General features: G+C 42.0%; 1 protein-coding gene across 9 annotated transcripts in view; it reads right to left on the bottom strand.

Annotated features, from left to right (window-relative positions):
- FMNL2 (formin like 2) overlaps positions 1-27,631 on the bottom strand; it is a 282,923-nt gene that overhangs the window by 12,921 nt on the left and 242,371 nt on the right. For all 9 annotated transcript variants that reach the window (XR_004319856.1, XR_004319855.1, XR_004319853.1 and 6 more), the window contains exons 10-21: positions 23,928-24,002; positions 19,724-19,834; positions 16,999-17,148; positions 15,259-15,360; positions 13,018-13,330; positions 12,505-12,711; positions 7,421-7,545; positions 6,614-6,816; positions 4,811-5,045; positions 3,650-3,718; positions 3,464-3,544; positions 2,051-2,180 (exon numbers count right to left, since the gene is read on the bottom strand). Coding sequence is in view for 4 of the 9 variants with exons in the window: in XM_032479445.1 (XP_032335336.1) it covers positions 2,051-2,180; positions 3,464-3,544; positions 3,650-3,718; positions 4,811-5,045; positions 6,614-6,816; positions 7,421-7,545; positions 12,505-12,711; positions 13,018-13,330; positions 15,259-15,360; positions 16,999-17,148; positions 19,724-19,834; positions 23,928-24,002 (1,801 nt within the window). In the remaining 5 variants the exon portion in view is untranslated. The remainder of the gene's footprint in view (positions 1-2,050; positions 2,181-3,463; positions 3,545-3,649; positions 3,719-4,810; positions 5,046-6,613; positions 6,817-7,420; positions 7,546-12,504; positions 12,712-13,017; positions 13,331-15,258; positions 15,361-16,998; positions 17,149-19,723; positions 19,835-23,927; positions 24,003-27,631) is intronic.

The following is a 27,631-nucleotide window of genomic DNA, read 5'->3' as shown; positions in this document are numbered from 1 at the left end:
GCAGGGAGCAGCATTTTACCTAATGAACTGTAGTTGTATCACCCACCAGGACCCAAAGCAACCTTGAACAGCTTCTTTTTGCTAAACAACCCTTCAGGGCTTCAGGAGGGTTTATTAGTGTGAACCTTTCCACCTGCAGTGTGGCCACTGTCCCAGAGCAGGTTCACTCCTGCAGGTGGTGTGGGCCCCATCTCTGGCTCCCCACTGCCTGCCTAAGCCCTGCACATGGGTGAATTACAGAACAACGTGGCATGTTTTCCCTCACTACATTCACACTATCGTCTTTCATCTTTGACCCCTCAATGCTCAGGACAGTGCCAGGTACACAGCAGGAACTCAAAAAGATTCACTGGATAAACCAAGGAGTGAGTCAATCAATGAGTGAAGGGATAAGGAATCCATGTCAGCTCACCTGGGCCCCAGAGAGAGAACACAGAAATCAATCCAGCCAGAGGGTACCTCCATCTCCCCATTCTCCCCTACTGTTTTTTTTTTTTAATGTTTTTTTCTTTTTGGTTTTTTTTGGGGGGGGGGGATAAATAGGCTCATTTATTTAAATATTTATATTTATGGAGGTACTGGGCATTGAACCCAGGACCTTGTGCATGCTAAGCATGTGATCTACCGCTGAGCCACACCCTCCCCCTGCCACTGTTTTTTTTTTTTTTTTTTTTTGAAATGACACTCTGGGGGAATCTCATTTGGGCCAAAAAACTGCTACAGGAAATTTTTAAACTTTTTTTCTTACTTAGAATTGTGATGCTAAAGAACCCCTAATTTAGACAAAGGGAAACCTGAAAGGAGGAAAATCACCCCACTAGAGGAGAAACCCTGACAGCTGCCTCAGTGAGCCCTGAGCCGGCGGTAGGTCTGTCACACCCGGCACTGCACAGTCCTTCCTGGTCAGAATGTCAGTTCCACCTGCCTCTCACTCTCCTCTGGGGCTTCAACAGCGTCTATCCCAGTAACAGGGCATCATCTCACTCACTCATTCATCTGTTCATTCTCTCATTCATTCTCTCATTTGTTCCCAACCATCAATTTGCCAGGGGCTAAGGAAATTAGAAAGACAAATAAAACTTGATTATTCCCATAAGTGTGCAGGTGCCAGTGGACATGCATATTGTTAGAATAAAATGTATTAAATCTTGTATGAGAGGGCTGTATGGAGTGCTCTTTAGTAAGAATACAGAAGCCACAGCCATGGGCTCTGAGGAAGCTGGAGAAAGTCTTGCCCTCAAAGATTCAATTCAGTAAGTCTGGAGTGGGTCTTAGGAATACGTATTTATAACGAATACTTAGGCTGCTCACGGTTCAAAATCAGAATTTGAGAATCACGGCACGTAACCAACCCTGGGGTCACTCTGCATCTTGCTCCTTTTTCTAGCCTAATACTCTTTTGAGAGGACGTGGTACACTGGACAACACAACACCGTATGTGAAGATGACCTGGGTTTGACTCCCGCTTCTATCACTTTCTACCCATGTGACCTTGGCAAGACATTTACCCTATAAAAATGTCAGTTTTCTCATCTGTAACATGAGGACAGCCCAGCTATCTCAGAATCAATGATGACTTAATAAGGAAAGGCATAACTGTCACAGCAAAGCAACCACCAAGAGGCAGCGGTAACTGGACCTGTGCTCAGGCTAAACACGGAATGTTTAGAACTTTCACACCTGAGCCAGTTGGGACAGAGCAGAACTTAATTCAAGTGTTTGCTGGGGGGTGAGTCTCAGATTCTCATTCTCTTATTTCAAATGACAGCAACAGAATAAAAAGGGCGATGGATGGAAGAGGGAAGGCGCACGAGGCCCAAAGACCTGGATCTTTACAAAGAGGACACTGCCATCACCTTCACATCCACGTCTGCCATTGCTTTCAGGAGCGGGCAACACTACAGCTGATGTGTTTGCAGTCAGAGCCTCCGATGTCCTAGCCTTGCCTTTACCGAGGGGTTCTGAAGAGTGTTGTTTAAGCAGGGAATGGTTCCTCCACGATTAAAGGCATTCCCACCCAAGAGTAATATTAACACCTGAAATCAAGTACCTGCAGCAGCTTTCTCCACATAATGAAGCTCATTATAAAACAGGGACACCTGGTGATATTTTTCTTTGACCACATTGGAGATATAGTGCAACAGTGTTTGCTTTCGGTCTGTTGACTTGGTATCTAAGAGCTGAAAACCAAAGGGGACAAGGGTTAGAGTAAAATATGATGGGAGCAGTCCCCGCCACATGCTGCTCTCCCACACAGAAGGAATACCTGAGCACAGGTGCCCCAGAAACATTCCCACAAGAGAGTCAACACTGGATTTGTTCTTGGGTGAACCAGCCCATTGATTATTAAGTGACAAGAGGACTTCCTGACCAAGGGACATGCTCAACTTCAGGGATGACTCTGAGCACCTTGGACTGTTCACACATCTCTACTCACATGGACTCCTCCTCTCCACATCTGCAACAACACCTCCCCCAGCTTCCAAGCAGAAGACCCCAGTCTCAGAGCTCTCCCAAGTGAAGGCAGAGCAGAAGCAAGTGTGGGGCCAGTGGGTGGGCACGGGTGCTCCCCGTCCAGTGGGGCTCCTACGCCGCACTCTTCACTCTTCACGGCCGCACTCTCGCTCCCCAGCCTGAAGCAGATGTGCTTGATGGACCACAACCTTCCAGGGGCTGGACGTGTGACTAACTAGACACTCCGTAGCAAATTACCATGTTGTCCCCCAGGCTGGGGATTCCCCCACTGCCCCACTGCTCCTGTGGAAGCCGCGTTAGCGCGGTACCGCCCGGGGACAGGGCTCCATGGAGTATTCTCTCTAGTCCTGTTCATCTACGTCAGGGGACTCTGAAAAACAGAGCACCCTTCTCCATCCAGGAAAAAAAATAAAAGTTTTGGAAAATACAGAAAAGTATAAAGCAGCAGCTTGAAAATAATACCTAATTCCATTCAACCTCTATTAATATCTTAACCTACTTCCATTCAGTTTTTCCTACATATTTTACTTAAAAATCAAACTGTGCATAAATTTATGCTTTCTTTCCTAAACACAAATTTATCTATTCAAAAATTCTTCACAGATATCCTAACAGTTGAAGAACAGTTCACCATGTTAACTATTATTACAGTATATATGACCATTTCCCCAAATGTCGAATCTTTGCATTGTTGCTAATTATTTGCAATTAGAAATAAAATAGAGCATCCATAATTCAGACTCTTGAGGAAAGATTCCTAGAAATGGAAATACTGGGTCAAAGGGTATGAGTATTTTTAAGGCTCTAAGTGCTTGGTGCCAAATGGTGTTCCAGAAAATTTGCACCAACTGATCCTCCCACTAGCAGGGAATCTTCATCAAAATATCTCCCCCCACTTCCAAGAGCAGACTCTCTCTGCTCTGGGACATCACCTTTGCCAGCTGTTTTGTCTGACATAGAGCTCTGGTCTTTCATTTAGTCCACTCACCAGATCTAAACTCTGAAGTTTAAATCCATAAACTGCTCCTCGTTTACTGCTATTCATGTAGTTCCCAAGGGCCAAGATGATCTGCAAAGAAACAGAGAAAAAGCCCATTGGCACACATCCCAAGCCAAGGAGCGCAGCTGGCAAGCCAGCTCTTCCACTCACGTATATGAGGAAAACTTCACTTGCCTCCAGAATTTTCTTGAGTTTTTGGGACGACTTTATAGAGACAGATGCTGCTATAATTGAGTGCAGTTGCTAGATTCCAGTCAAAGGAAAGAAGGAGGAGGAAAAAAAGACATGTTAAAAATGGGAAACTCTAAATGACAACTAAAAATTAACACAGAAGAAAACAGGCCTGCATGTAGACCTTAAACCCTCATAGATGAGATTCTGTTTTTTTTAAACGTAACAAATTCAAGTTGTTCTGTTAGGTCTTAGGTAACTTTGGCATTACATGCAAGCTCTTCTTTAAAAGTACTTGAAACAAGAAGTATTATCGGAACTAGCTTATCATAAAATCTGTAAGCAGTGAGACTCAAAAGTTAGGAGTCAACAGCGTCTTGTAGCAGAACTCAATGCCCTGCCCACCAACTCTAATCATGTAACACAATTCATATTTTTAAATCAATGGAGCTAGTCAAGAATGAAAACAAAACAAAACAGCAAAGAAATATAACCACCACGCAGCAGTTCTCAGAACATGTTTTGGACAGGCATGCTACTATCATCAGTAATTAACAAATATTTACTTAGAAGTAGAACTGGGAAAGAACCTTTTATGATACTCATAAGTCTCTACCAGAGTAACATGAAGACACAAGAAATGGCTGGCTCTTACTTCTACATGACCACAGCGTACTGCCAGACACTCCTAAGGAAGAAGACTCCCATGGCAAACTGAATGCTCCCAACGAAAGTCATTTAAACCTGTTCACTCAAGACATGGGTTCGTTTTTAGAAATGAAGTCACATTTTCAGTCTTGCCAACCTAGCCAGAGGATTGGTACCTTAAGGGGGAGCCGAGGGTACCAAATTTGAGAAATTGATTTTCCTTGTCCTCTATATCAAAGTGTCCTTTGAAAGCCAGAGGACATCTGTAGACACAGAAAATGGCATCCTCTAGGGAGAAGAGTAACGTGAACTATGGAAATTTATCATTTTCAAATTTAGTTGGCGTACACAACGTGAAAATGGTGGTGAAAATAAAAATGCAACCTTGAAAGTCCTGGGAAGGAGTCTTTAGAGCCCATGATATTAAGTACAATTCTGGGAGAGACTTAAAACAGCAACCACAACAACAATTCTATCACTTTGGACCCGCTCCTGTGCCAGAGTTGGTCCACTCACAGGAGTCAGCATCTGAATGCTTTCAGCAAAGTTCCCAATGAAGGCCATGATGGTCATCTTCTGCATGAGCCTCTCGATTTTACTGAACTGCATCATGAACCGGTCTTCATCCGACAGGTGTTCCAGGGGCTTCCTTTCCCGCTCGTAGAGCCGAAGCACCTTCACCTCGTTCTCCGTTGGCAAGAACCTCATCAAACATTCCACGAAGTCCACAGGCAACGTCTTCAAGTCGAACCTGAAGACAGAGGTGGACATGTCAGTGTTAGAGAGGAAACCTCCTCCCCTTTCAACCACACCTCCATCTGGTCCAGCTCATGAACCACTAAGTTGATGAGTTGATGTCCACAGCTAAACGATGTCTACAGATGTGAAGATGCCCCTTGGTGCTGGCTCCTGACTGTGTGTCAAGCACCTTCACTGGTCCTTCCTGGAAACCTGGACTTTAACCACACCTGCCAGGCTCAGGTTTTAGGCTATCAGGATAGCTCTAAGCCTCTAGAAATCAACAGTGAAAGATAGTAGGAAGAAGCAGAAGGAAGGCTGAAGCATCTTGTGGTGAAGTGGTGCAGACTTTTTAGGTATGTGAAGTACTGCTAATTAAGGAGATAAAATATTATATACACAATTACAGAATATCTGGTGATCTCTGTAAAATATTTCAGTTAAACCAATAAGCCTGGGATATTTTTTCTTCTTTAGAAAAAATACATCCAAATGCCTATACATTATGGATATTTTGGCTTAAATGCATACACCCCTTGAAGGAATGCCAGGTTCTTGTGGATGTATGCTCAGTTTGAACTAAAGAGGTATTTAATACAATCTCTATTTTATTCTCTGGAAAATCTTTGTACAGCAAAATAGAATTACGTTTGATCATCATGACAAACAAGATATATAAAGATTAAAAATCAGAATGCATATCAGGTTGCAACATCAGAAATCTGAACAAACTATAGAATGCACTGAACTATTAGATCATGATCCCGGCCGAGGACGTGAAATTGGAACAAATGGTTTCTCAGGGTCATTTACTCCTCTAAGAGTCTCTAATCAAACTATGAAATACCAATTAATGATGAGTTAGTTCCTAAAACATCTAATGACATCCTTATCATATTTGAAAGTCACCATGATGACCATAAGAAGAGAGGAAAGATGCTTTGGACAGGGGAGTAAATAAAACTAAAGCCTTCTTTACAGTTCAAGGATAAAAAAAGACCTCAGCTTGGTTTAAAGTGTCCTGAAAGTGCTAAAGAGCAACAGGAATCACATTCCTGTTGTTATGAATTAAAATACGAGTCTGTATCATATTTGCATCTGGCAGTGAATTGTACCATTCCACAAATGCCACCGAAGTTGTACTCCACAAATCTGGGTAAAATTCACATTCTCCACAGAAGACTGACACTTTCACCCTTTTCTTAGTATCTGCAGTACTTTGCTCAACTTTCCTTTTATGTAAGCATTGCTGTGGGCATATAGAAGAGTGCAGACCAAGATAATAAATGATGCCACAATCTAGCTGTTTTTCCTCTAAAACCATTAACCACTCATTCTAACACAGCACCCCTGAGGGTCCTTTCTGGCCCACCCCTTCAGTGTTAGCATTTTATTCACATTTGAGGTTGCATGTACGTAACAAAGGGCATCTCTTTTGTGTGGATATTGAGAACTTCTCTGTCTTTTATCTTAGATCTTGCCTCACTATTGAAATATTTGTTATCTATAAATTCATAATTTAATTTCCATTTGTATCCTAAATTTACCAGGATATAATTTTCTAGAATGACCCAAACTTACACATGAATAGCTTTACATATCTCATCGGCGGTCTTTCCGGCTTTCCTTAAAGTTATGGCAAGATTTTTGGCCCTGTTGGCTTCGAGTAATGTCACTTTGTTTGATCCCTTCTGTGTGATCTTCTGTTTGCTTGAAGAAAGATCAATGGCAGGACCTTGGGCTTTTGTCTTAAATATTTCCTCAAATTCATCTACATTTAAATCCTGGGGCAGAGAGGAATGAAATAGGCAAATTAGATTATACTTAAGAATGAAGTCAGGAAGCCACCATTTAGAGTTTCTTAAGCATCAGAAAAGTTATTTTTTCTACTGAGTACCTTGCTCTATTTCCTTTTTTATGTTAGAGTTGTGTAACTTATGCCATGTATACAGACAACAATGTCTACAGTAGACAACTGGTTCCAACCAACCAGCCACTTCAACTGCCTTTCAGTAACTGGCTTGTAGGGATGACCACGAGGGACTGACACTACCCATGAAACCCGCTAGTGAGTGTGATTATTGACTCCTTTTTCACTTACAGTTCAGTAAAGGGTTTTTATGCCCTTTAATAATTAAAGGACAGGGATTGCATCAGATAAATATTTCATGACACACAGTGAAGATGTTCAAAACTATTCCACTTTAATAAAACTTTTTAAACATCGTTTTAGAACCACCTTACAAAATAGCATCCAATTTTATTCTCTTCTTTACATCAAGGCACTTAAAACACTAGCTTTTATTCTGAAACTTCCAGATTAACAGAGCACCAATTTTGGCTTTGCTGCAGAGAGGGCCTCCTGTTTCTGACCAATGGGAAAGATACCTCCAGAATTCGCTCGTCATCAATTTCGTTGAAGACTGTGCCGTTGATCTGATTTGGCTTCAGGGCAACCCAGTTAAAAACTGGCATTCTGAATTTTGTCTTGATTGGCTTCTTAATTTTCACAGCTACAGAGGTCAGAGAGAATGAAATTATGATTCCACCAAGAATCCCATGACCCTCAAGAACAACCAGACAACAACCCTTGCAGATGACACTTTAACACTGGAGGAAGAGGCGCCCAAGTGTTTTTAAATACAGAAAACATCACGCAAGGCTTTACCCAGAGCAACCTGAGTCATCATTTGGTTGACTGACACCACATTGTGCTAAATACACAGGCCTCAAAGCCAGGGTTTTTGCTTTTTTTTTTTTAATGCAGGCAACCAGATTGCTGACGCAGTCACAGTGTCAGGACAATGTTTAGGACAGACAAAGCGCAGGGGAGCAAAGACTATTATTCATGTTATTAGACAGCAGAGAGGGCACATACTCTGTGTGACTTAGTTTGACATTGGTGAACTGAGTCCAAGTTTGACATCCTAAATTCTTGGTTCTAGAACACACATTTCCAAACAAATCTTAAGATGATCAGAGACTGCAGATAGTGTCTGCCCAGACCACCAGGAATGTAACATTGAGAAAGCTGACATTCAGCCAGAGCAATATATTCCAGTGGATGGTTTCGATGATGGGGATTATGCTGACTGCTGAGTTATTCCAAACAGACTAAGGGCCACAAATGGCCCAAAGTAAAAAATGATTAAGAAGACACGAGGGGTACTTAGAATCTGGATCTGTAGTGCTGTTCTGAGACGGGCCACAGTCCCTGCCCCCTCTCTCTGAAGAGCCACTTCTCCCCCGGAGTCAGCTATGTGCAACTAAAAGGTATTAAGGAACCCATTAAAAATACTGAAAACCTCTTAAAGAGGAAGGGCTCCACCTTTGAGGGGACGAGAGTGGGGGAGAGCCAATTCCTCTTACTTTGGGGACATGAGCTAAAAAAGGTGATCCACTGAAAGTTCCATTAATTAATCACACACCATAGAGAAGTCTTCCCAAACCAATTAGCTGTAAATAGTCACCTTCTTAAGTCTGTCCTGGGATGCCCACCACACTACTAGGAAAACAGGGGAGAACTTCAGTGCAGAACACAATAAACCAACACCCAACTGGGCTTTTACCCGGCCGCCCGCCTTACTGAAAAAACCAAGACAGACGGTGCCTCTCGTTCCTCCAGCGTTACGAAGGCCACATAAACAGCAGGAATGTCGTCTGACAAATCCACACAAAGGCATGCAGGAACACAGAGACACAGCTTTTGCCAAACCAGACCTTTCACCACCAAACGTGACCTTAGTCCCCACTACCCAGTGCTGCGCTCCATTTTGTCTCTGCTGCCCACGTCCTCCGTGGGACAAAGGAACAGACCTTTTCTAGTCTGGCACTTCAGCCAAGTTGAGAGAGAAGTTTGGGGGGGAGGGGGGTGCACCCTCTTTTTGTTATCGGAGGTGACAGGTCAGTGCCATCTCATTGCATCGTCCCTCCACAGACAACGCAGGCCTCAGGACACTCACTACGTCATTCCGCCCGCCGCCACCCTACTTCTAACTCTTTAGCAAGATGAGGAATAAGCCTGAGATCAGAACACAGGCAGAACAGCTCCCTTCAGAAAGGCTGTCCTGACTCTGACTGGGGAGCTGGGGGGTGGGTTAGCGGAGGAGGGGTCTACAGGTGACCACAATACACACGGTGTTTCCAGGGTTGAGGCCACAGGATGTGGCTCTACATGATTTGGGGGGGGGGGTTCCATGGAGAGAGTGGGACACCAGTGGGAGGGGACTGGAAATGCAGCTCCCCCTTGTCCTGGGAGGGAGCTTTGCATTTTCCCTCAGATTAACCTAAAATCCTTCTAGAGTTGAGGCCTTAGATCCCACTACAAAAATTAAAAGAAAAAACTCTATTTTTCTTGGGAAGAGAGGCACATGGCTCCTAAAATCAGGATGTCTGCTTAAAGGGTCATCATCTCTTCTACGGGTTCAACTAAAACGTGTGGGCAACCCTGGAGGGGCAGTCAGTCCGCACCAAGCCTCCCCACAGACACAAAGCAAATGCAATGGCTGGATGGGCGATGGAGTGGAAGATGTCAAAGCACAGTGTGACCCACAGAAACACATGGCGAACACTCAACACACTCAGAGAGGAGCAACCTACAGAAAAGCTTGATTGGCCCATCTTTTGTGGAAGCAGAAAGAACAAAGAAAACACGAAAAAAATTAGATTCAGTTAGCGTCCAGGTCCAGTGGCTCAGCAGTTCACACACGTAGTACAGAATTCTGTGCTTCTTGGACACATTTCACAAGGCAGTGTGGAACTGAAAATTCATTTCATTCAGGCCTGCCTTAAAGACTCCCTTATTATTATTTTTTAAATAATTTTTTAGGAGAAGGGGGAAAATAGGATTTCATTATAGAGCTCCCAAATAGCCATGTGGAACTGTGGTAGGTATTCCATAAGATAGAAACAATTTTTTTTTAATGAAAAATAATCAGCTGAAGTTCCAAAGCACATTCTACCAAAGAGACAGCAAAGGCTGCAGACTCCCCAGGGCTCTGTCACTGATGACCTGACTGGGAAATGGGAGTCAGATCGCTCTCAAATGCACGTGTCCCACTACTGATATTTTCTCTATAAAATGCAAAGAAAAGTTGACCAGATAAACTTAGAGGACCTCCCCCTGGCCCCTTGGCTTGGCCACCAAGAACACACGTGCGCATTGCCTGCTGACAAGATAAGACATCCTGGTGCCTACAAACCCAGGGGCCCAGCGATGTCACAGGTTTCTGGCTTCCCGGGAGCCCTTGGCACATCATCTCAGCTGTCTCTTGGCTCTATGAGGACATCCTGATTCTGTCTGCCCTCTTGGTTACAGAGAGTGTTACTGAACACACTGGCAAAACAGCTCACAAAATGGGCTACAACCACCAAGTATTAATGGCCAGATTAAAGATAAGTAATGAGAAGAGATTAAAAGCCTTGTAGAAACTGCCTGATCTCAAGCTATCGAAGACTCAGAAGGATCTTATAATTCTTACATCTTGTAAAACAGAACATTGTGTAATTGTTTAATGGGCGCTTACGGCACTCAAGAGGAGTTTCTTCCATCCCACATACAGTCCTTCAAATTTCCTACAACACCAAGGGGACGACTTCCAAAAGCAGCAACCCTGAAGGTAGTGGCGAGTGATCCACTGAACAGAGTTCCTCACCAGAAAATGGAGGCAACCCACAGAGCCAACAACCTTGAAAGATTATGTCTTGGGAAGAACCCAGGCAAAAAATTTAACCAGAGATGACGAGACTCATTTGGAAGGGAGCCCTGGACCCGCACCTCTCAGCCTCCTGGCTCTCCTGCTCAGTTCTGAGTTCCAAGTCAGAGCTCAGGCGAAGGTGAGCTGAGGCTGTATCGCACAAGAGGTTTTGCCAGAGAGAAAGGAATCAGTACTAAAGGAGAGAAGAGCCTCCAGAGCAGACACAGCTCGTGCTGAGCGTGCCCGGGGGCTACAGGGAAGGGCTAACCAAGGAGCCCAGGTGCACCTGACAGTGACGAGTTTTCATCCTCGGTCACTGAAAACAGCCTGCTGGTGGGACAGCTTCCTGGGGCTCATTGAGAGGTTTTCTGTTTTTTCACATCTCCCAAACAGGCAGTCCCACGAGGACACTCCTTTCATTTTTGTCCTTCAGAAGCAATAAAAGCTCTAGAAGAAAGTGGTAGACGAGGGAGACCTTGAAAGGTAGAAATAAGTCACTGGCTTATGGCCAACATGGCTTTGAACAGGCATCTTGTTTGACAGTTTTACAGGCACTAGGATGGGAGTCAACACCACGGACCTGCTGTGGAACAAGTTTGTTGTGGGTGGTTTACTGGTATCGAAAAGGGCTTCAGTCACTAGAGGGAATCAGTCCTAATGACTGGCTGATAAAACTGCTGATGGGATGGACACGCTAAAAAATAGAGACTGGGATATCTTTTACAGCTAAGACTTCAGCTTAGACTTTGGGCAAAAGCGTCTGAAAACTACTGCAGCCTTGGAAATGGAGACCATTAGAGTGGTAGTTCATCAGAAATAAGAGACCTCACAAAGGCACGGAAGAGGATGAGGAAGCAGAGTTATCCAACGTCACAGCAATAGTTCTGGCAAGCTCTGAGCAATTCTGAATGCTAGGAAGACACTCCACTACTGGGAAAATGGCTTGCAGTATTTTAGAAAAAGAGTAAAAATTCATTTCCATAAGTCAAAAATAAGAACTTACACTTCAAAGCATTTGAGCAACTCTCCTCCTCTCACCCACACCCACCCTGTTTTATTTCTGGTGAGGGAGGTATGCCACATGCCATCCTGGGCAGCAGGAGGACCACATGCATTATTTGGATGCGTGTCAAGGCAAGAGATACTGCTGTTGGCAACACTTCTCCTGCAAGCTTAACCCCACTATAGTGAATTGTGATGCCCCAAATGCTCAGAAGAAATGCCTGGAAGCCTACATCAGGCAGTTACCCAGAAAGGCATTTTCCCTTTTATAGATGCCACTGAAAATACCTTCAAAGAAAAGAGCCATAAACATCAGAAACACGCTGTGTCAGAGCTTGAACTATCGTGTTTGCTGAACCCATGAAAATGTACTGATCCCTAAGAAGGTAACCTGTCTCTCTTCCCTTTTCTAGGTGGGAAGATGTCTGAGATCATCTTCCTGCTACAGAGTGACAAGGGCTACTGAGAGAAAAATGCCTCTTGTGCATGACAATTTCCCTTTTTCTGGCTACATTAGCAGGAACATCCTTTTTTTTTTTTTTTTTTTTAATGGAGGTACTGGGGATTGACCCTAGGACCTCATGCATGCTAAGGGTGGGTATAACTCAGTGGTAGATATAGTTCCCTAGCAGGAACGTTCTTTTGCTAAGAGGAGATACATGTGATTTTGCAAGAGACCTAGACTTTGAGAAAATGGCTTTAACCCTCTGAAGGTAAGGGAAATGAGTACTTGTGTTAAATATCTGGATCTTAATTAAGTATCTGTGCTCTCACCTGCTAATCCTGAGTTGAAAACCACCGTGGGTGAAGACGTCCCGGGCAGTGGGGGTGCAGAGGGGGGAGGGGGTGGTGGTAAAGGAGGAGCTGGCACAGTCTCCGCTGCAGGACCCGGGAGAGGAGGAGGGGGCGGAGGGGGTGGGGGAGGTGGGGGAGGTGGGGGAGGGGGCGGTGGCATAGGTGGTGTGACTGGACCATTTTGCACTAGCAAAAGAAAAGAGACAAATTGACTTTGAAAATAGGGGAATGGTTTTTCCTGTAATATGTCATGTGTACATAAAGTATCTGAAAACAAAACACTGAAAACGACAAAGGGTTTTTTTTCCAAACACTACAAAATTTCCTCACTGACAAATGGGGATTATTCTGCAACGTACGTAAAATGAAGATTTATAACCTTAATCTCAAAATGTAAAAAGTGCTTAAAATCAGTAAGTAAATGAACAGTGGGTAAAAGAAGAAATACAAATATCCAAATACCATCTCAGTTTTCCTGCCAAGGCTTCTTACCTGCTTCAGGTGCATCCGACGATGGAGGTAGTGGTGGTGGGGGAGGGGGCAAGGGTCCTGAGGAGGCAGGCCCCATTATTGGTCCCACAAAGTTACCCGCGGCCACTTCGGACCCCGTGGGCAATGTGCCAGAAGCCACGACCGGCAGTATGGCAATGTCCCCATCCCCTTTCTTCTGAATTTTAATGGTCCCTTGTTTCTCCAGCTCATGAATCTTTTTTTCCAGGGTAGACTGTCTTTGAATGGCTTCTTCTTTCTCTTTGACCATTTTCCTTAACGTGTGAACCTGGGTATTTGCATCTTTGTAGATTTCCTGCAAAAGAGCCCATGGTCAAGAGTTTGTCTTCACATGAATTTCATACCTCTTACCATTAGATTGTCAAACTGCAGATAAAGAAAATGACAAGAAAGAAAGAAAAGAAAGAAAGAAAGGAAAGAAAGGAAAGAAAGAGAGAAAGAGAGAGAGAGAGAGAAAGAAAGAAAGAAAGGAAGAAAGGAAGGAAGGAAGAAAGAAAGGAAGAAAGGAAGGAAGGAAGGAAGGAAGGAGGAAGGAAGGAAGGAAGGAAGGAAGGAAGGAAGGAAGGAAGGAAGAAAGGAAGAAAGGAAGAAAGGAAGAAAGGAAGAAAGGAAGAAAGAAAGATACTCATCTATCTAACAATTCTGTGGAACTCAGCCGGAACCTATGAAGTCCCACTTGTTATCAACTGTTCACTGGTAATTCGTGCAATACATTCTAGTAACTGTTCCTGTTAATGTAGTTCCTTCCATGAATAAATGCAGCTAAGTAAGTTTTCCCTGCAGGTGAAGAGGAACAGGGCAGAGATGACCCACAATAACCTTATAGCTGGCTTTGGAATATCCTGAGGGGATTCTGGTGCCACATGTTTTCATTTCCTTTCACTTCTTTTAAAATTCATTTGTAACTCTGAGATACGTATCAGCTAACCGTAGACAAAAGGCCCCTAGATCAGACTTGGATAGAAATCAGACTGGGATTTAAAAATCTGCAAATCATGGAATAATCCACTCCTGAGTAACCAGGGGCTCACTGTTTTGAATGCATTTCTCTGGCCTTCACAATGCCCCCTTGACCAAGCTCAGGACAGCAACTGTAACATTTTCCCTTTGGTAATGCAGTTAACAAAACAGGCCAATGCCTCCCTCTACTAATTGCTTATTTCTGTCTAGGTTCTTAGCAGAAAACAAAGAAGTTACAATTTTCAATTCAAAGGCCATCCTGGTTCCTTTTATAAGGGACCCACAGAGGTTCTAGTGAAAGGGTTTTATGGAACTTACTTGCTGGGCCTTGTACACGTGATCTCTCACCACAAGCCTCCAGCAGGCAGGGAAACATTCTTCATACCCTGTCTATCATTAATAATCTCAGAGTCTGAACTTGAATTGAGTCCATATGCTACAACTTTGTCTCGCCGGAGTGCCAGAAAATAAATTTCCTAGAGTTAACTGTAGGACATGTCAGAATATCAAGCAATACACACAGACATGATAACCATCGTGTAAAATGTGCCATGTCATTACCAGTGGTGTCAAAGCCAGCCATTTGCCTGAAAGCCCCTCCAGGCATTTCAGTGTTTTTATGTTCCAGACAATTCCAACATCCATTTATGGATGGCACTCCATAAATATCTGACCCGTAAGGTAAAACAATGCCGAAGCCAAACAAAATAGCTGGGATTATCTGATAGTAAAATGGATTGGTTTTGCTTTTTGCTTTGTCTTATCAAGCGCTCTCTCTCGCTCTCTCTCTCTCTCTTTTTTGGTGAATGCCATTAGGTCTTGCCTGTGTTGTGATTCCACTGTTTCCATGGCAACCACCAAATCTGGTTTCAAACAGAGGCAAAGCAAAGAAATACAAAGAAGCCCAAGTCCTAATAAAAATAAATAAGTGGCAAGAATTAAATCCACGCTGTTTTTATTTCCAACCAAATGGATGATGCACAGAATCCACTCGGACTTATCCAGATGGGACAACACTGTTACTCCCAAAACCCATGATAGGAAGTACGGAGCCCACAGCTCGTGACCGCACACACATGTGAAGACATACTCTCACTACGTGCACTTTTCATCTGAGTTTCACCTTGGAACTGGTTCCAGTAAATACGCTGCTTGCACACATTCCTCTGCCATGAGCACTGTCCCGGGTTCTAGCTACCAGGCTGACGCTGAAGCATGTTCCCTGCATTGCCCCTCTGGGGCGGTTGTCATCATCACACTTACTCGAACAACATCCAGCTCCTTGTTCCTCTGCATGAGCTGCTTTTCCAGTTCCACGATCTTGGACATGGCTTCATTCTCCGTGTCTTGCAGTTTTTCAGACAACTGTCAAGTTTTGAAAGGGAAGATGTATCACGACACAGGATCATTCTGATCATATCCTTGGTTCTCAGAAAGTGTAGCTCAAAGACCACTTAGGGGCCCAACGGAGTCCTGCATGTGTTCCCCAGGTTGTTTTCTGGAAATGTTAATATTTACAAGGTGGTTCTGAACACACACTCCTTTCTAACAGGAATTCGCATATAAGGGATCCTTAATAAAGCCCATACGTCAGCTCCTTAGCACTTCAACATATACAGTGTGTCTTTCTCCCTTTCTGCAGGGGCTCGCAAGCATACAGAATAGTAGGTGAGGGAGGAGGATGAGTCACCTTTCCCTCCCTAAGGGCCATTGGGCAAAAGCTTTTGAACATTGATGACCCAGAAAACGTGGTTCTCTTGTTACAGGTCACCAGCTGAAAAAATACCACTGCTTGTTTTGACCCACACTATCCAAGTAATAAAAGTCATCTTGGAGGGGCAGTTCAAATAAACAGCTGGCTGCCACAACAGCAGGTTCTGTAAGTATAGTCACGCAGTGCGGCTGAGGCTTCAGAAGATGCGGTGAGCCACCAGCGAAACAGTTACTTTTACCAAAGGCACTAAAACTGGGCAATTTTGGATCTTTTACATCTCGCTGAGAATGATCACATGTAAAGAAAATCAGGGAGGCGAGGTGAGGAAGAGTGGAGATGCATGCTGATCAGGTTCAGAATATAATACAAATATTTTAAGGGAAGAGACCAAAAGAAAAAAGGGAAGAGCTTATAAATGTTCTTCCTAAGCAGGTGCCAACTAAGGCACCACAGCACTTACAAAGGGAGGGGTTTTAGCAACTTGGCTTAACCACAAGCCATGAAGAGGCTCATTTTCAGAATGATGAGAAAAGGGGAAGGACATTAAGTGTAAGTCATTCTCTTAACTAAGAAAATGTGGAGAAAAATCAATGGACCATTCAAAAAGAAAAATCACATCCCTCCAAAAAGAGGCAACTCATTTCACAATCAAGGACACTTTCAATCAGAATTCAGGAAAAGAATGTGGTCCTCACAATGTTTGGGTTTTTAAGCAGCACCATATTCCTCCTGTTCACTATACTCAGAGGACACTCTTCTTGAAAGAGGATATATGGGAAAACCTTGCTGACTTCCTTGAAAAATCTTACGGTTGAGATGAACCTATTTAGGACCAGAGTAATCACAAGGCAGGGAAATGCAGACCTGCGTCATGAGGACACCAGGTCAGCCTGTCCAAGGCTTATGTGGGCACATTTGGCAGAAGGTGACTCATATTCAGAAGAAGGTATTTCTTCACCAAACTGACATAGTTGAGTTGTATTTCCCTCCAGGTATTGCCAATCTTCCAACTGTCCTGTGCTTACAACTAAGATGGCCAGGAAGGAGATCTGGATGCAGCAGAAACTGAGCAGTGGATGAAGGCAAGGCAGCAGGTTCCACCTAGTTTTAAGTAACACGTCTGCCTTCTTTGAAAGAACCCAGACTGGCTTCTGCTCTCTAACTGTCTCAAGTTGCAGCTCATTCCTCTGTTCCCAATCCTTCCGTTTACTGCCATAAAAGCTAATGTTTATTCTGTTTTGCACCTAGTTGAAACGTTAGCAATTTTCCCTTTTATGAGATGTAGTTACATGAGAGATGTTTTCTTCCAGTTCCTCCACCCTCTCCAAGGCTGCATTCTTGGTTTCGGCATCTTCCAGCAGAGCCCCCACGTCAAACACGTTGTCCAGGTAAGCCTGAATCTGTACCTGCAGCTTGTCACTCTCGGTGTGTTTCAGCTTCTAAAAATCAAAATGCAGGAGAAGGCAGTGTTAGCATATCTGCGGAAACAGAACAGTATTACCCAATAGCCTACATATTTTGGTTTGTTCCCAACAGTCCAGTCTTTTCCAGGAGAGGGTTTTCTATCTCATGTTCTGTGAGAGAAATCTGGAGTAACCATCTAAGAGGGTACCATCAGACTCCTTTCTGGTGATTACCCTCTCTCAAATGTACACACATTTCCTCCCTAATCCTTCCTGTAGATATATTCCCCATGCAGATATATCCCAACCTAAAACATTTTTGATACTGGTGAATTCAAGACAACAGAAAAATTAAAAGCAGCTTCAATAGGAAACAGTAGTCACAAGTAACATAAAACTTGAGGGGTATCTGTGTGCTTGAAGAGACTGGAGTGGGTGGTATCTTGCCTGGGTGGGGTGGTAGTTCCAGTTGGGGGTGAGGGGTATGTAGGAGGTGGGGCAGATAGAGTATATCAGCCTTGGGGCTTATTTTAGCACTAACTTCTAGAACCCACCCTCCATAATTACTTAGCTAAGACACTGCCCCAACATGAGGAGCTCCAGAGCAAAATCAGGAATCTTTCCCCTATTTACTGCATTCTAGGGCAGGCATCCCAAAGGAAGCTGACCAGCTCTAAGATAAAATTAGAGGTCAAGTAAATCAGTCAATCTTTCTTACAAGTACTGTAAGTCATGGCTTTCCCTGGGGAACAGATCAGAGGCTAGAATAGCATCTGGCATGTGGATGATGCCAATAAACATTTACTGAACAAGTCAGAAAAAAAAAAAAAACACAACGGTGATTTACAAGGCGGGGTCTTTGTCAACTAATGAAGCATTTATAAATTATCTGCTGATTCTATGATTCTTCTAACCACTTCTATCTATCAAAGTCCAGAACCAATAGGCCAGGAAGTTAGAGAAATACGGTTTTGGGAAAAAAATTTAAATTTTTAAAGGAATTCCACTATACAAATAAATTCTCAGGAAAACAGATTTTCTCCTAGGTCTAATCTAGAATTCTGCAACTTAGCTTGTTCTAAAGAAAGTATGTTCCATCTTAGTTTAGGAGTCAGAACTGAAAAAGATTTCTGAATAAGGGCAAAGTCTAGAAAAGAAAACGAAGAAGCAGCTGAGGGGGATTTTTCACAAGATTCACGGCGAATAACAAGTGCTGATGCGACTGCCTGTCATTGTACCCTGGAGCCTGAGATGAGCTCTGTGCCGCCATCACAAAACTGGACCCAAAATATCATTAGGAATACACCCCATTTTTATTCAAATACTGCTACTCTCACAGCAAGTAGAGAAAGAAGATGGACAAACCTTGATTTCAAAGCAGGAAAACACCATTGGATACAATATTCTGTCAGAGATATTAGTGGGTCTTTAAAAAGGAAAGCCATTCAAACAAACTTTTCAATGGAAATCTATCATGGCTCTACCTGAGTAGTCTTTAGGCAACATCAGGCCAGTCAACCCAGAGCTGCCCAGCTGGTCTGATCCTCAAGGCCATGTGCTCAAGAGTAACCAACTCTGCAAGCCCACTCTGAAATAAACTGAGGGTACGGTCTGTGTAATTCCCTGGCTTCACCCTTAACAAAGATGGGCTGGTGAACTCTAGAGCCGTTCAAGGGAAATACTTCTATTTCCTTTGTAGCTAGAAACAGCCTTCGAATTGAGGTCAACAATTCTTGTCCTATCACGACTGGTCTTTCAAATTCAATTGGTCCATTCCTTATGGACCAAAGGAAACCAAAACTGCCCACAAGTCAAAGGACAAGAGTATATCCTGTGCATGCACAGCTACCTAGGTCCATTTACGATTTTCACATCAACTTTCTGTTTCTTAGCTGAACAATTTCAGGGAACTGGCTGAGCACTTCTATAAGGGAACATGAGGAAAAGAAACTTTAGACCCTCCCTTCTCCTAAGAACTGAAAATAGAATTTCTAAAGCCACAAACACTTTAAGCAGAATTTAACAGTTACATGAGGAAGTCTCAAGTGTCCATTTCCTCATTATTTTTTGATGCTCTAAGCATTTATTCATTACTCTATGGCAGTCTTGGTTTGACTTTCCCTGCCCAGACGGAGTCCCAAGAGTAACCAAGAATGCACATTACCCAACAGTCTGGATGAAGAGTGCGGTGAGACTTGACCCAGACAGAGCTCAAAAGCAGAGGAAAGCAGGGGCTGGGAGTATAGCTCAGTGGTAGAGCACATGCTTAGCATGCACATGGTCCTGGGTTCAATCCCCAGTACCTCCATTTAAAAAAAATTCCCCCCTCCCAAAAAAAAAAGAGGCAGAGGAAAGCTGCAACAAGGCTATAAAAGGTTATCTGACTCTGGTACTACAGGGCTGCTGGCAGAAGACAGTGTGACGTCCCAGAAGGTTGGCAAGAATCCAGCTTCTCTGGCAGATCACATCACTCAGATTAGTTCTTTCAACTAGCACTAGAGCAGTTGACTGCATAGAGCTTTAAGCATTCTTTGGCCACTGGAAATGCATCTTTGAGGGTAAGCAATAAATCAAGTCTCATATTGAAACCAAAGGCTACAGTTATACTCACATCCAAGTATTCGTCCAGGCCTAACTTGGTAAATTCATACTGGAGGTGAACTCTGAAATTCATGTCTTCTACTGAATGGACTACAATATTAATAAACTGCATAGAGGCCACCTGAAATGAAATTGTCAATAGGTTAGATGGGCTCCAAACTTGTTTTCTCAGTTTAATCACAGGCACATACTTTCAATTTCATAGATCTAAGCTCACTCACCAATTTCCTTTTCCTTTGTTTATTGGGTCTTTAAAAATATTTTACAATTTTTAAAAATTCAGAAGTCATAGAGGTACCACAATAAGATACCACTTCACATCTACTAAGATGTAGCCATCAAAAAGAAAGACAGTAACAAGTGTTGGCAAGGATATGGAAAAACTAGAACCCTCATCCACTGCTGGTGGGGATATAAAACAGTGCAGCCACTTTGAAAAGCTTGACAGTTCCTCAAAATACTATTCAGAGTTACCATATGACCGAGCAATCCCCCTTGTAGGTATATACCCAAGAGAAATGAAAACATACATCCATATAGAAATTTGTACACAAATGTTCATAGTAGCATTAATAATAATAACCAAAAGGAGGGGGACACCAATGTCCGTGAACCAATGAATTTAAAAAATGTGATATATCCATAGAATGGAATATTATGCAACGGTGAAAAGGAATGACACATGCCACAACACGGATGAAGTTGAAAACATTACGGTAAGTGAAAAAAGTCAGTCACCAAAGACCGCATATATTATGATTCTTTTCATGTGAAATACCCACGATGGGAACATCCATAGAGACAGACAGTAGGTTAGGAGTTGCCTAGGACTAGGGGTGGGAAAATGGAAAATGACTGCTAGTCATTTAGGGGGCAATAACGTGTTCTAAGTTAGATTGTAATGATGACTGCACAACCTACAAATACACTAAAAGTACATTGAACTGTACACTTTAGATGTCTAAGTTAGATGGTATATTAATTTTATCTCAGTACAGCTATTTTTTAAAAGATTTATTACAGGTACATTGTAGAAAATCTGAAAGTGATTATCATTAAGAACATTTAAATCACCTATAAGCATATCACAAGGTAATCACTTCTAGAATTTCATTACAGGCCCCACCAGACCAACAGGATGATAACAGAACTTTTGATCCATCTTCCCATTGCAAATAACCAACCAGTTTCCATCCCACAAAAGCCCTGGATTTACCACTTTCTTCCCACAACTGCATCAGTGGCTCTGAACTGTCACAGAAAAACTGGTCCCCGGTTCAGTAAATAACAGAATAGAATTTAACATACTTATTTTATTTCCAAGAGTGACAGTCAGTTTATTTACAGTAAAAATATCTTACTAATGCTTTCCCTCTATGGTTACACAGAGACTCTCGTAAGGAGATCTAGACTCACACTTACTCTAAAAACTGCCCTTTTCTTTCTCTGTCTCCCAAACCTCACTTCCTTTATCTTGTTTAAATTGTTTTTATCAAGTTAGATTCTTCTTTGAGTATATGTTACACACTGGGTATCTTCAGAAGACATGTAGACTGTCTAGGTTACATGGGGACTCTGTAGCAATTTACTAAAAAATTACTTCAGGTGCTATGGTTAAATAAGCAAAAAAGATTTTGTCACTGTTGTGTTTTCTTTTGCATACATAAAAAGGTCTTGTGCTACATTCGAAGAATTCATATTATGTTTCATAAAGAATATGATGTTTGGTAGGTTGTACAACTTAATTGCATTCCCAAGACACATTATGAAAAGCCTCATTTTCTGGGGAAAAAAAATATGGTTGGATTTTGGCATCTTTCCATCTCTCTTCTGAAAGCAAGTATAAATGATCTGTTGAGTTTTATAACACGCCTGAGAGGCAACTATTTGCCTGATGGCACAGGAGCCAAGCGCACAGGACCCATATACTAGCACCTCTAAATGAGGTTCCCCAATGCGGGTACAGAAGAATAGATAAACTGGCAGGCAGTATGTTCACATTTGGCAACAAGGCAAATGTTTTAAAAGGCCTGAAATCATTATAATTTCAGTAGAAACTCAAATGGCAGAAAGCTCTGGTAGGTATGATAATGAGTAAAGTGGGCCATGTGTAATACAATAGGGAATAGTGTGGACTGTGACAAACTGGAAAGGATATCTTCAGACTTAAGGAATAGGGAATATGTGGCTCCAGCAGCTGATAGTCTGTAAGAACAGGGGCCTAGTGTTATCAGAAATTTTTAGGGCTTTGGGGGGGGGGGGGAGCAAAGGGGAGGTAATTAGCTGTATTTATTTAGCTAGTTATTTTAATGGAGGTACTGGGGATTGAACCCAGGACCTCCTGCATGCTAAGCATGTATTCTAACCACTGAGCTTACCCTCCCCCAACAGAAATTTTTAGCTTTCAAGAGAATCAGAAATTTGTATTTTTAGGCACAATTTCAAAACTGTTTGGACATCACTTGCAGACTACACTGACAAGCCTGTATGTTGGCTTCAGCCTGGCAGCCTCCAGTTTGCAACCTCAGCTCTAAAGGAACAAATAGGTTCCCCTTGTGAAATCAGAGGATAGAAACTGGTTGGGTGGGCCAGGGCATGACTTCTTTATGTATCTGTCACCAATGCCAGTGTTAGCCTTAAACACTCCAAAAAAAAAAAAAAAAATCCAAATAACAAGAATTAAAAATTCAATGTCAAAATATTCCTTGTTTCAAATTTATTTTTTATCTTTTTAAAAAGCATGTATACATATGCTTTATGGAACAGAAAATCTCTATAAAAGATTTCAACTGATACTGATTTTGGAAAGGGCTGAGGACTAGGATGAACATAAAATTTGAGGACCCAGAAAATATTTTTTCATATAAAAGGGTTAGAAATCTGCAAAGCTATGTTCCGTGTTTTATAGTCACTGAAGCAATTCAAATGAAAACTGCTTGGCATCCTGAGCATGGGTTTTAGAAGACCTGACAATGGAAGGACTGAATGGGATATCTGCTCCAGGCTAGAAGTGATCTGGGGAATCAAGCCCAAGTAAAGAATCTCACAGCTTCAGAAGTTCTCTCAGTCAACTTGATCAGGTCAAAGAAAGCAGAGCTGGGTGCACTCAAGAGTTATCTGGCTCTGGAATTCCTTGACAGTAGATTCCACCTTCAGTCCAGGATAAAGATTTAGGTCCATGAATTCAGAACTGCTTTTTGCACCTGAAGATGACTGTCCTGCCACTGAAACACATGTTCTTGCATGTGATTTACCCTGCTAAGGAGACCTGTGGTATGATCATGGCCTCACAGAATTACTAGAGCAGGAAATCAAGGGAGGAAAAAAATCACCGTTGTATATTAATTTGGGGGATACGTACAGTCAAGTCTACAAACCAAAGCACATTAATCTTTGAGACTATAGCCTGTAGAAGGCCACTGGCTGGGGCATGCAAAAGGCCAAACGGTCAACATTCTTGATTTCTATTTTAAGGGTTCTGATGCAGCACTCCTGACAGCTAAAGCTGGCTGCTATGGCATTTATACCATGTTAACTTCCTTTTCCCCCAATGCATGGCTTCACTCTTTATTAGCTATACAGTTGACCCTTGAACAACATGGGTTTGAACTGTGCAGGTCCACTTACACTTGAATTTTTTTCAATAGTAAATACTAGGTACTACACGATCCGTGATTGGCTGAATGTGTGGGTGCAGAACTGCGTAACCAGAGAGCCAAGTGAAAGGTAACAGGGTGGGTTTCCCACTGTGGCGAGGGAGGTGCCCCTAACCCCCTGCATTGTTCAAGGGTTAACAAAAGAACTGTGACTGGTACTTTCAGACTTTACTATAGTGTGTATTAAAGGATAAAACTGGAGGGGAGGGAGGGTAAAGCTCAGTGGTAGAGTGCATGCCTAGCATGCACAAGGTCCTGGGTTCAATCCCCAGCACCTCTATTCAAAAAATAATCAAATAAAGGAAAATAATAAATGTTTTAAAAATGAAAAAAAAAAGAGAGAGAGAGAAGACAATAATTGGAAATAAATGCCATAAAGGTAAAATACAGATTAAGAGAGCCATCTAGATTGGAACTGCAGCATATCACACTCAGTTTCCTGTCCTTTGCAACACACACACACACATATGTATGCATACTATATAAATATAAATGGATTTAGGAAATAACGGCTAAAACTGAGTTCGCTTTATTGAATGCAGTACTGAAATAACTCACCATAAAATCTATGTTATTGTCCTCATTCCTGAAATGTTCCATCAACTTCTCAAAGCGCTGTTTTTCTCCACAAACCTGAAACACACATTATCATCACGCATGTGAAATTCCAAACATAAGCACTCTAAAATTAGATGCAGAAATTTTAGCATTAATAATTATTTCCAGAAAATCTATTTTTTCCCTCTCTTGTACACTATTTTCTTCTCTTCTAAACTAGTTAATGCACAAGTAGAAATGTGAGCAAGGACCAAAGCTGACTCTTGGTTTCTCTTACATGCTCTCTCAATATTTTGAAATCCATAAACATGCTCTTCTTTCATTTTGTTATCTCTGTTTGTCTCACCATTATTTTCAGATGACACTGAGAATCCCAGAATATTGCTTATGGTTTAAAAAAATGGATGCAGTTTTCCTTTTTACAGATGTACTTTTGAAACAGACATGCAAAAAGATTTTAATAATTTTCTATTTAAATTCCCTGAAAATTAAATTCTTTTTAAATTCCTTAAAATGTTCATATCAAGTCTAACCAAATCAAGTAATTTTAAGCATAAAATACAACACAAAAACTTTGGGAAGCTATCTAACCCGCTCAGGGTGAGTACAGAAATTTGCAGTAATTTGTGATGTAGCACTCTAGAGGCCTAAAATATACGCATGTAGCTCAAATTAATGCTTTCACTGAACAGGTAAAATAAGCAGATAAAATATTGTGAACTCCAGGGCCCCACAGCATTCTGCATATGTGTGGAATTAAATACATGGACTTAAAAACATAGAGTCAAAAAAAGATTACTTTGTAACCTACCAAATAATAACTCTCTGAAGACTTACTCCCAAAATCAAAGAATAAACTTTTTAATTTAATTCTGTCAGCATCCTTGTCTACATCCTTGTCTACCTTTTTTGGAGCAAAGTCCCACATCCACTGGTTTATTCATTCCACCTTCAGAAAATATCTACCCGAACACCCATGGATTACGTGTTGTATAAGTAAGACACAGCCTCTGGTCTTAACATTTTGTGAATGTAATCCAGGTCCCACATGCTTAACTACATTTTGTGATTCTCTTTGTGATCTTAGGAATACTCCAACCAATCCTAAATCCTAAAGATTTCTCCTAAAATGATGTTTCATAATGCTACAATGCAGCCATTTAATTCTGTCATATTAAATTCTGTGATAACTCTTGTATATTACATGAAATACAAGAGAAATCAACAAACAAGTTCTTATACTCACACACATTTTTGTGAAGAGATTATTCAATGAAGGCAGAACTTTTATGTTTTGTTCACTACTCTATCCTCAGCATCTAGAACAGTGCTTAGCATGTTGTAAATTCTCAATATTTGCTGAATTGCACTGAAGAGAGGATAAACAAGTAATTATGTGAAAATACCCTTAACAAAAGGGTGAGTGACTTGCACTCTCCATCACATTTTAGAGTGAAACAAGAACCATCAGACCACTGTAGTCAGGGACTAGGAGTGAATCTTTAGTGCTGGTTTCTGAGCCGAAACTGTGTGCTGGTGAGTAGTAGCCTTTGACCACCGAAGGTCTTCTAGTCTTAAAGCAACTTAATTTTCTCAACAAATTCAGACCACATTTACCACATTCTGATGACAACTACCTATTGAGCCATACCCGCCTTAACAAAAAAAATAATTACAGAAAACAGAAGGACAGTGCATGGGCCCAGTCTGGAGAAAATGAAGGAGGCTCCAGAAGGGAGAATTTCAAGTAAAGCCTTTAAAAAACCATGTGTGTCCAGTTCCACCCTAGACAGCCCAATTCAGGGGGCCCAGGAGAGGCTGGGATGGCATGAGCGCATACAATTAGAAAAGCACTGTGGACCATTTTGACGCTGAGAACCAGAGAGTTAAAGGATGCCATGTTCTGCCCCCCTGGCCCCCACCAGCCCCTCTAAAGAATATGCTGCAAGTTCTCGGGAAAAAAGGCTTGCTGAATGGGGTAGGGCAGTGCAGGACCAGTTCCCTAGACCGTGACATTAGTCACATCTTATGCCCAACCAAAGGCACAAGTGTTCCTAGCCTGCTGGAAAAAAAAAAAAAAAAAAAAAAAAAAGCCCAGTGGGTGACAACTGCCAAAGCTTGGTATAGAAAAGCTCAGAATTACAACCTGAATTTTCCTTGAGAGAAACTTCAACCTAAGAGCCTGTTTCCCAGAAGGGTGGTTTACTATAATCTGTTTTGTGAGGTGGGTGGTGGCAGGAGAAAGGAAGAGAGGTGGTCCTGGATCTGGGGACAGCTACCAGCTCTCTTGAGAAGCAGGCTGTGATGAATGTTCTGCTGAGCAGCCTGGCACTCACTGAACGAGAAAAGGCAATGCCCTGAGGGAACAGTGATGATAGACACAATTCCTAGCAGGGCAAGACCTCTCAAATCAAAGAATGTCAGAAACCTGGAAAGCACCTCTGGTACCCTCAGTTTATGAATGAGACTGACACCCAGACAGATCAAATATCTCCCACTTGATAAAATGTCAACAGAGGCTAGAACCAGGTCCCCAACTGCCAGCCTGATGTTCCTTCTCCCACACAGCCCAGAGTGTTCCGATACACATATTCCATTTAAGACGATAGTAAAAGCATTCCAGAATTATCTGAGATGCCAACAGAGACGAAAAATGCTGTTATTAAAAACCACAATCATTACATGGGTCATGCACTTGATGTGCATGCACCAGAATCTTCCATGGAAAATCCATTTAGAAAAAAATGGCTGATTCCTGGGGTCTAAGTCATGATACACTGAATGAGAATCTCCATGGACAGAACTAGGAATCTGTGCTTTTAAAAAGTACTCATGCTTGTTACACAGTGGTTTATACAAGAGGAGACTAGCTGATTAAACCCTCAGCCTTTTTGACTACCAATTATAAACTGGAGAGCAAGATCATTAACTCTCCAACTTTTTCAATTGCCAATTTAACTACTCAAATAAAGTCACACAGTTACTATAACTGAGTATCACAGGAATGTAGCAGGGATTGGCCCACTGTTCCTGCATAGGTACAATGAATAATAAAGTAACTTCCAAATAATCAGGGATTGTGCCCAGGGCATTAAAGAAAATGGGTTCTATATGGCTGAGGAAAGCACATGTAGGCAGCAACAAAACTACACAGATTGTTAATAAAAAGGATGGCATCAACCCCTGAACAAGCAATATTAGATTAATCTCAAGTTGAATATTGTAATAACTTATAAGGAAAAAGAATATGAAAAAGAATATGTGTGTATGTGTATATATATATATATATAAAATTGAACCACTATGCTGTACACTAGAAACAAACACAACATTGTAAATCAACTATACTTCAATTAAAACAAATTTTTTTCAAGTTGAATAAAGATCCCCCAAATCCGTGTGCTAGCCTGGTAGATAGGACTGAAATAGACATTAAGAGGAGCCTTGAATAGATGCCGTTCTTTAAAAAAAAAAATCCCTCATTCTGTTAACTAATCCATGCTGAGAACATATGTGTTATGAAACATAGTATTAAATACTTTCAATCTTTAACAATAATAGACTTAAATATCTCCTGATTTACAGCTCCTATGAAGTTGGTGAAAAGGATCCAAACATACACAACAAGGTGCCAACACAGATGCCAGCTTGGGGAACCGTGAGAGACTGATCACTCCCCTCATCCACCGTGAGAACAAGAAGGG

The sequence above is a fragment of the Camelus ferus genome, chromosome 5 (assembly GCF_009834535.1).
Source record: "Camelus ferus isolate YT-003-E chromosome 5, BCGSAC_Cfer_1.0, whole genome shotgun sequence".
Taxonomy (NCBI): domain Eukaryota; kingdom Metazoa; phylum Chordata; class Mammalia; order Artiodactyla; family Camelidae; genus Camelus; species Camelus ferus.
Note: the sequence above shows the minus strand (reverse complement) of the source record. Positions and strands in the feature narration are given on the sequence as shown.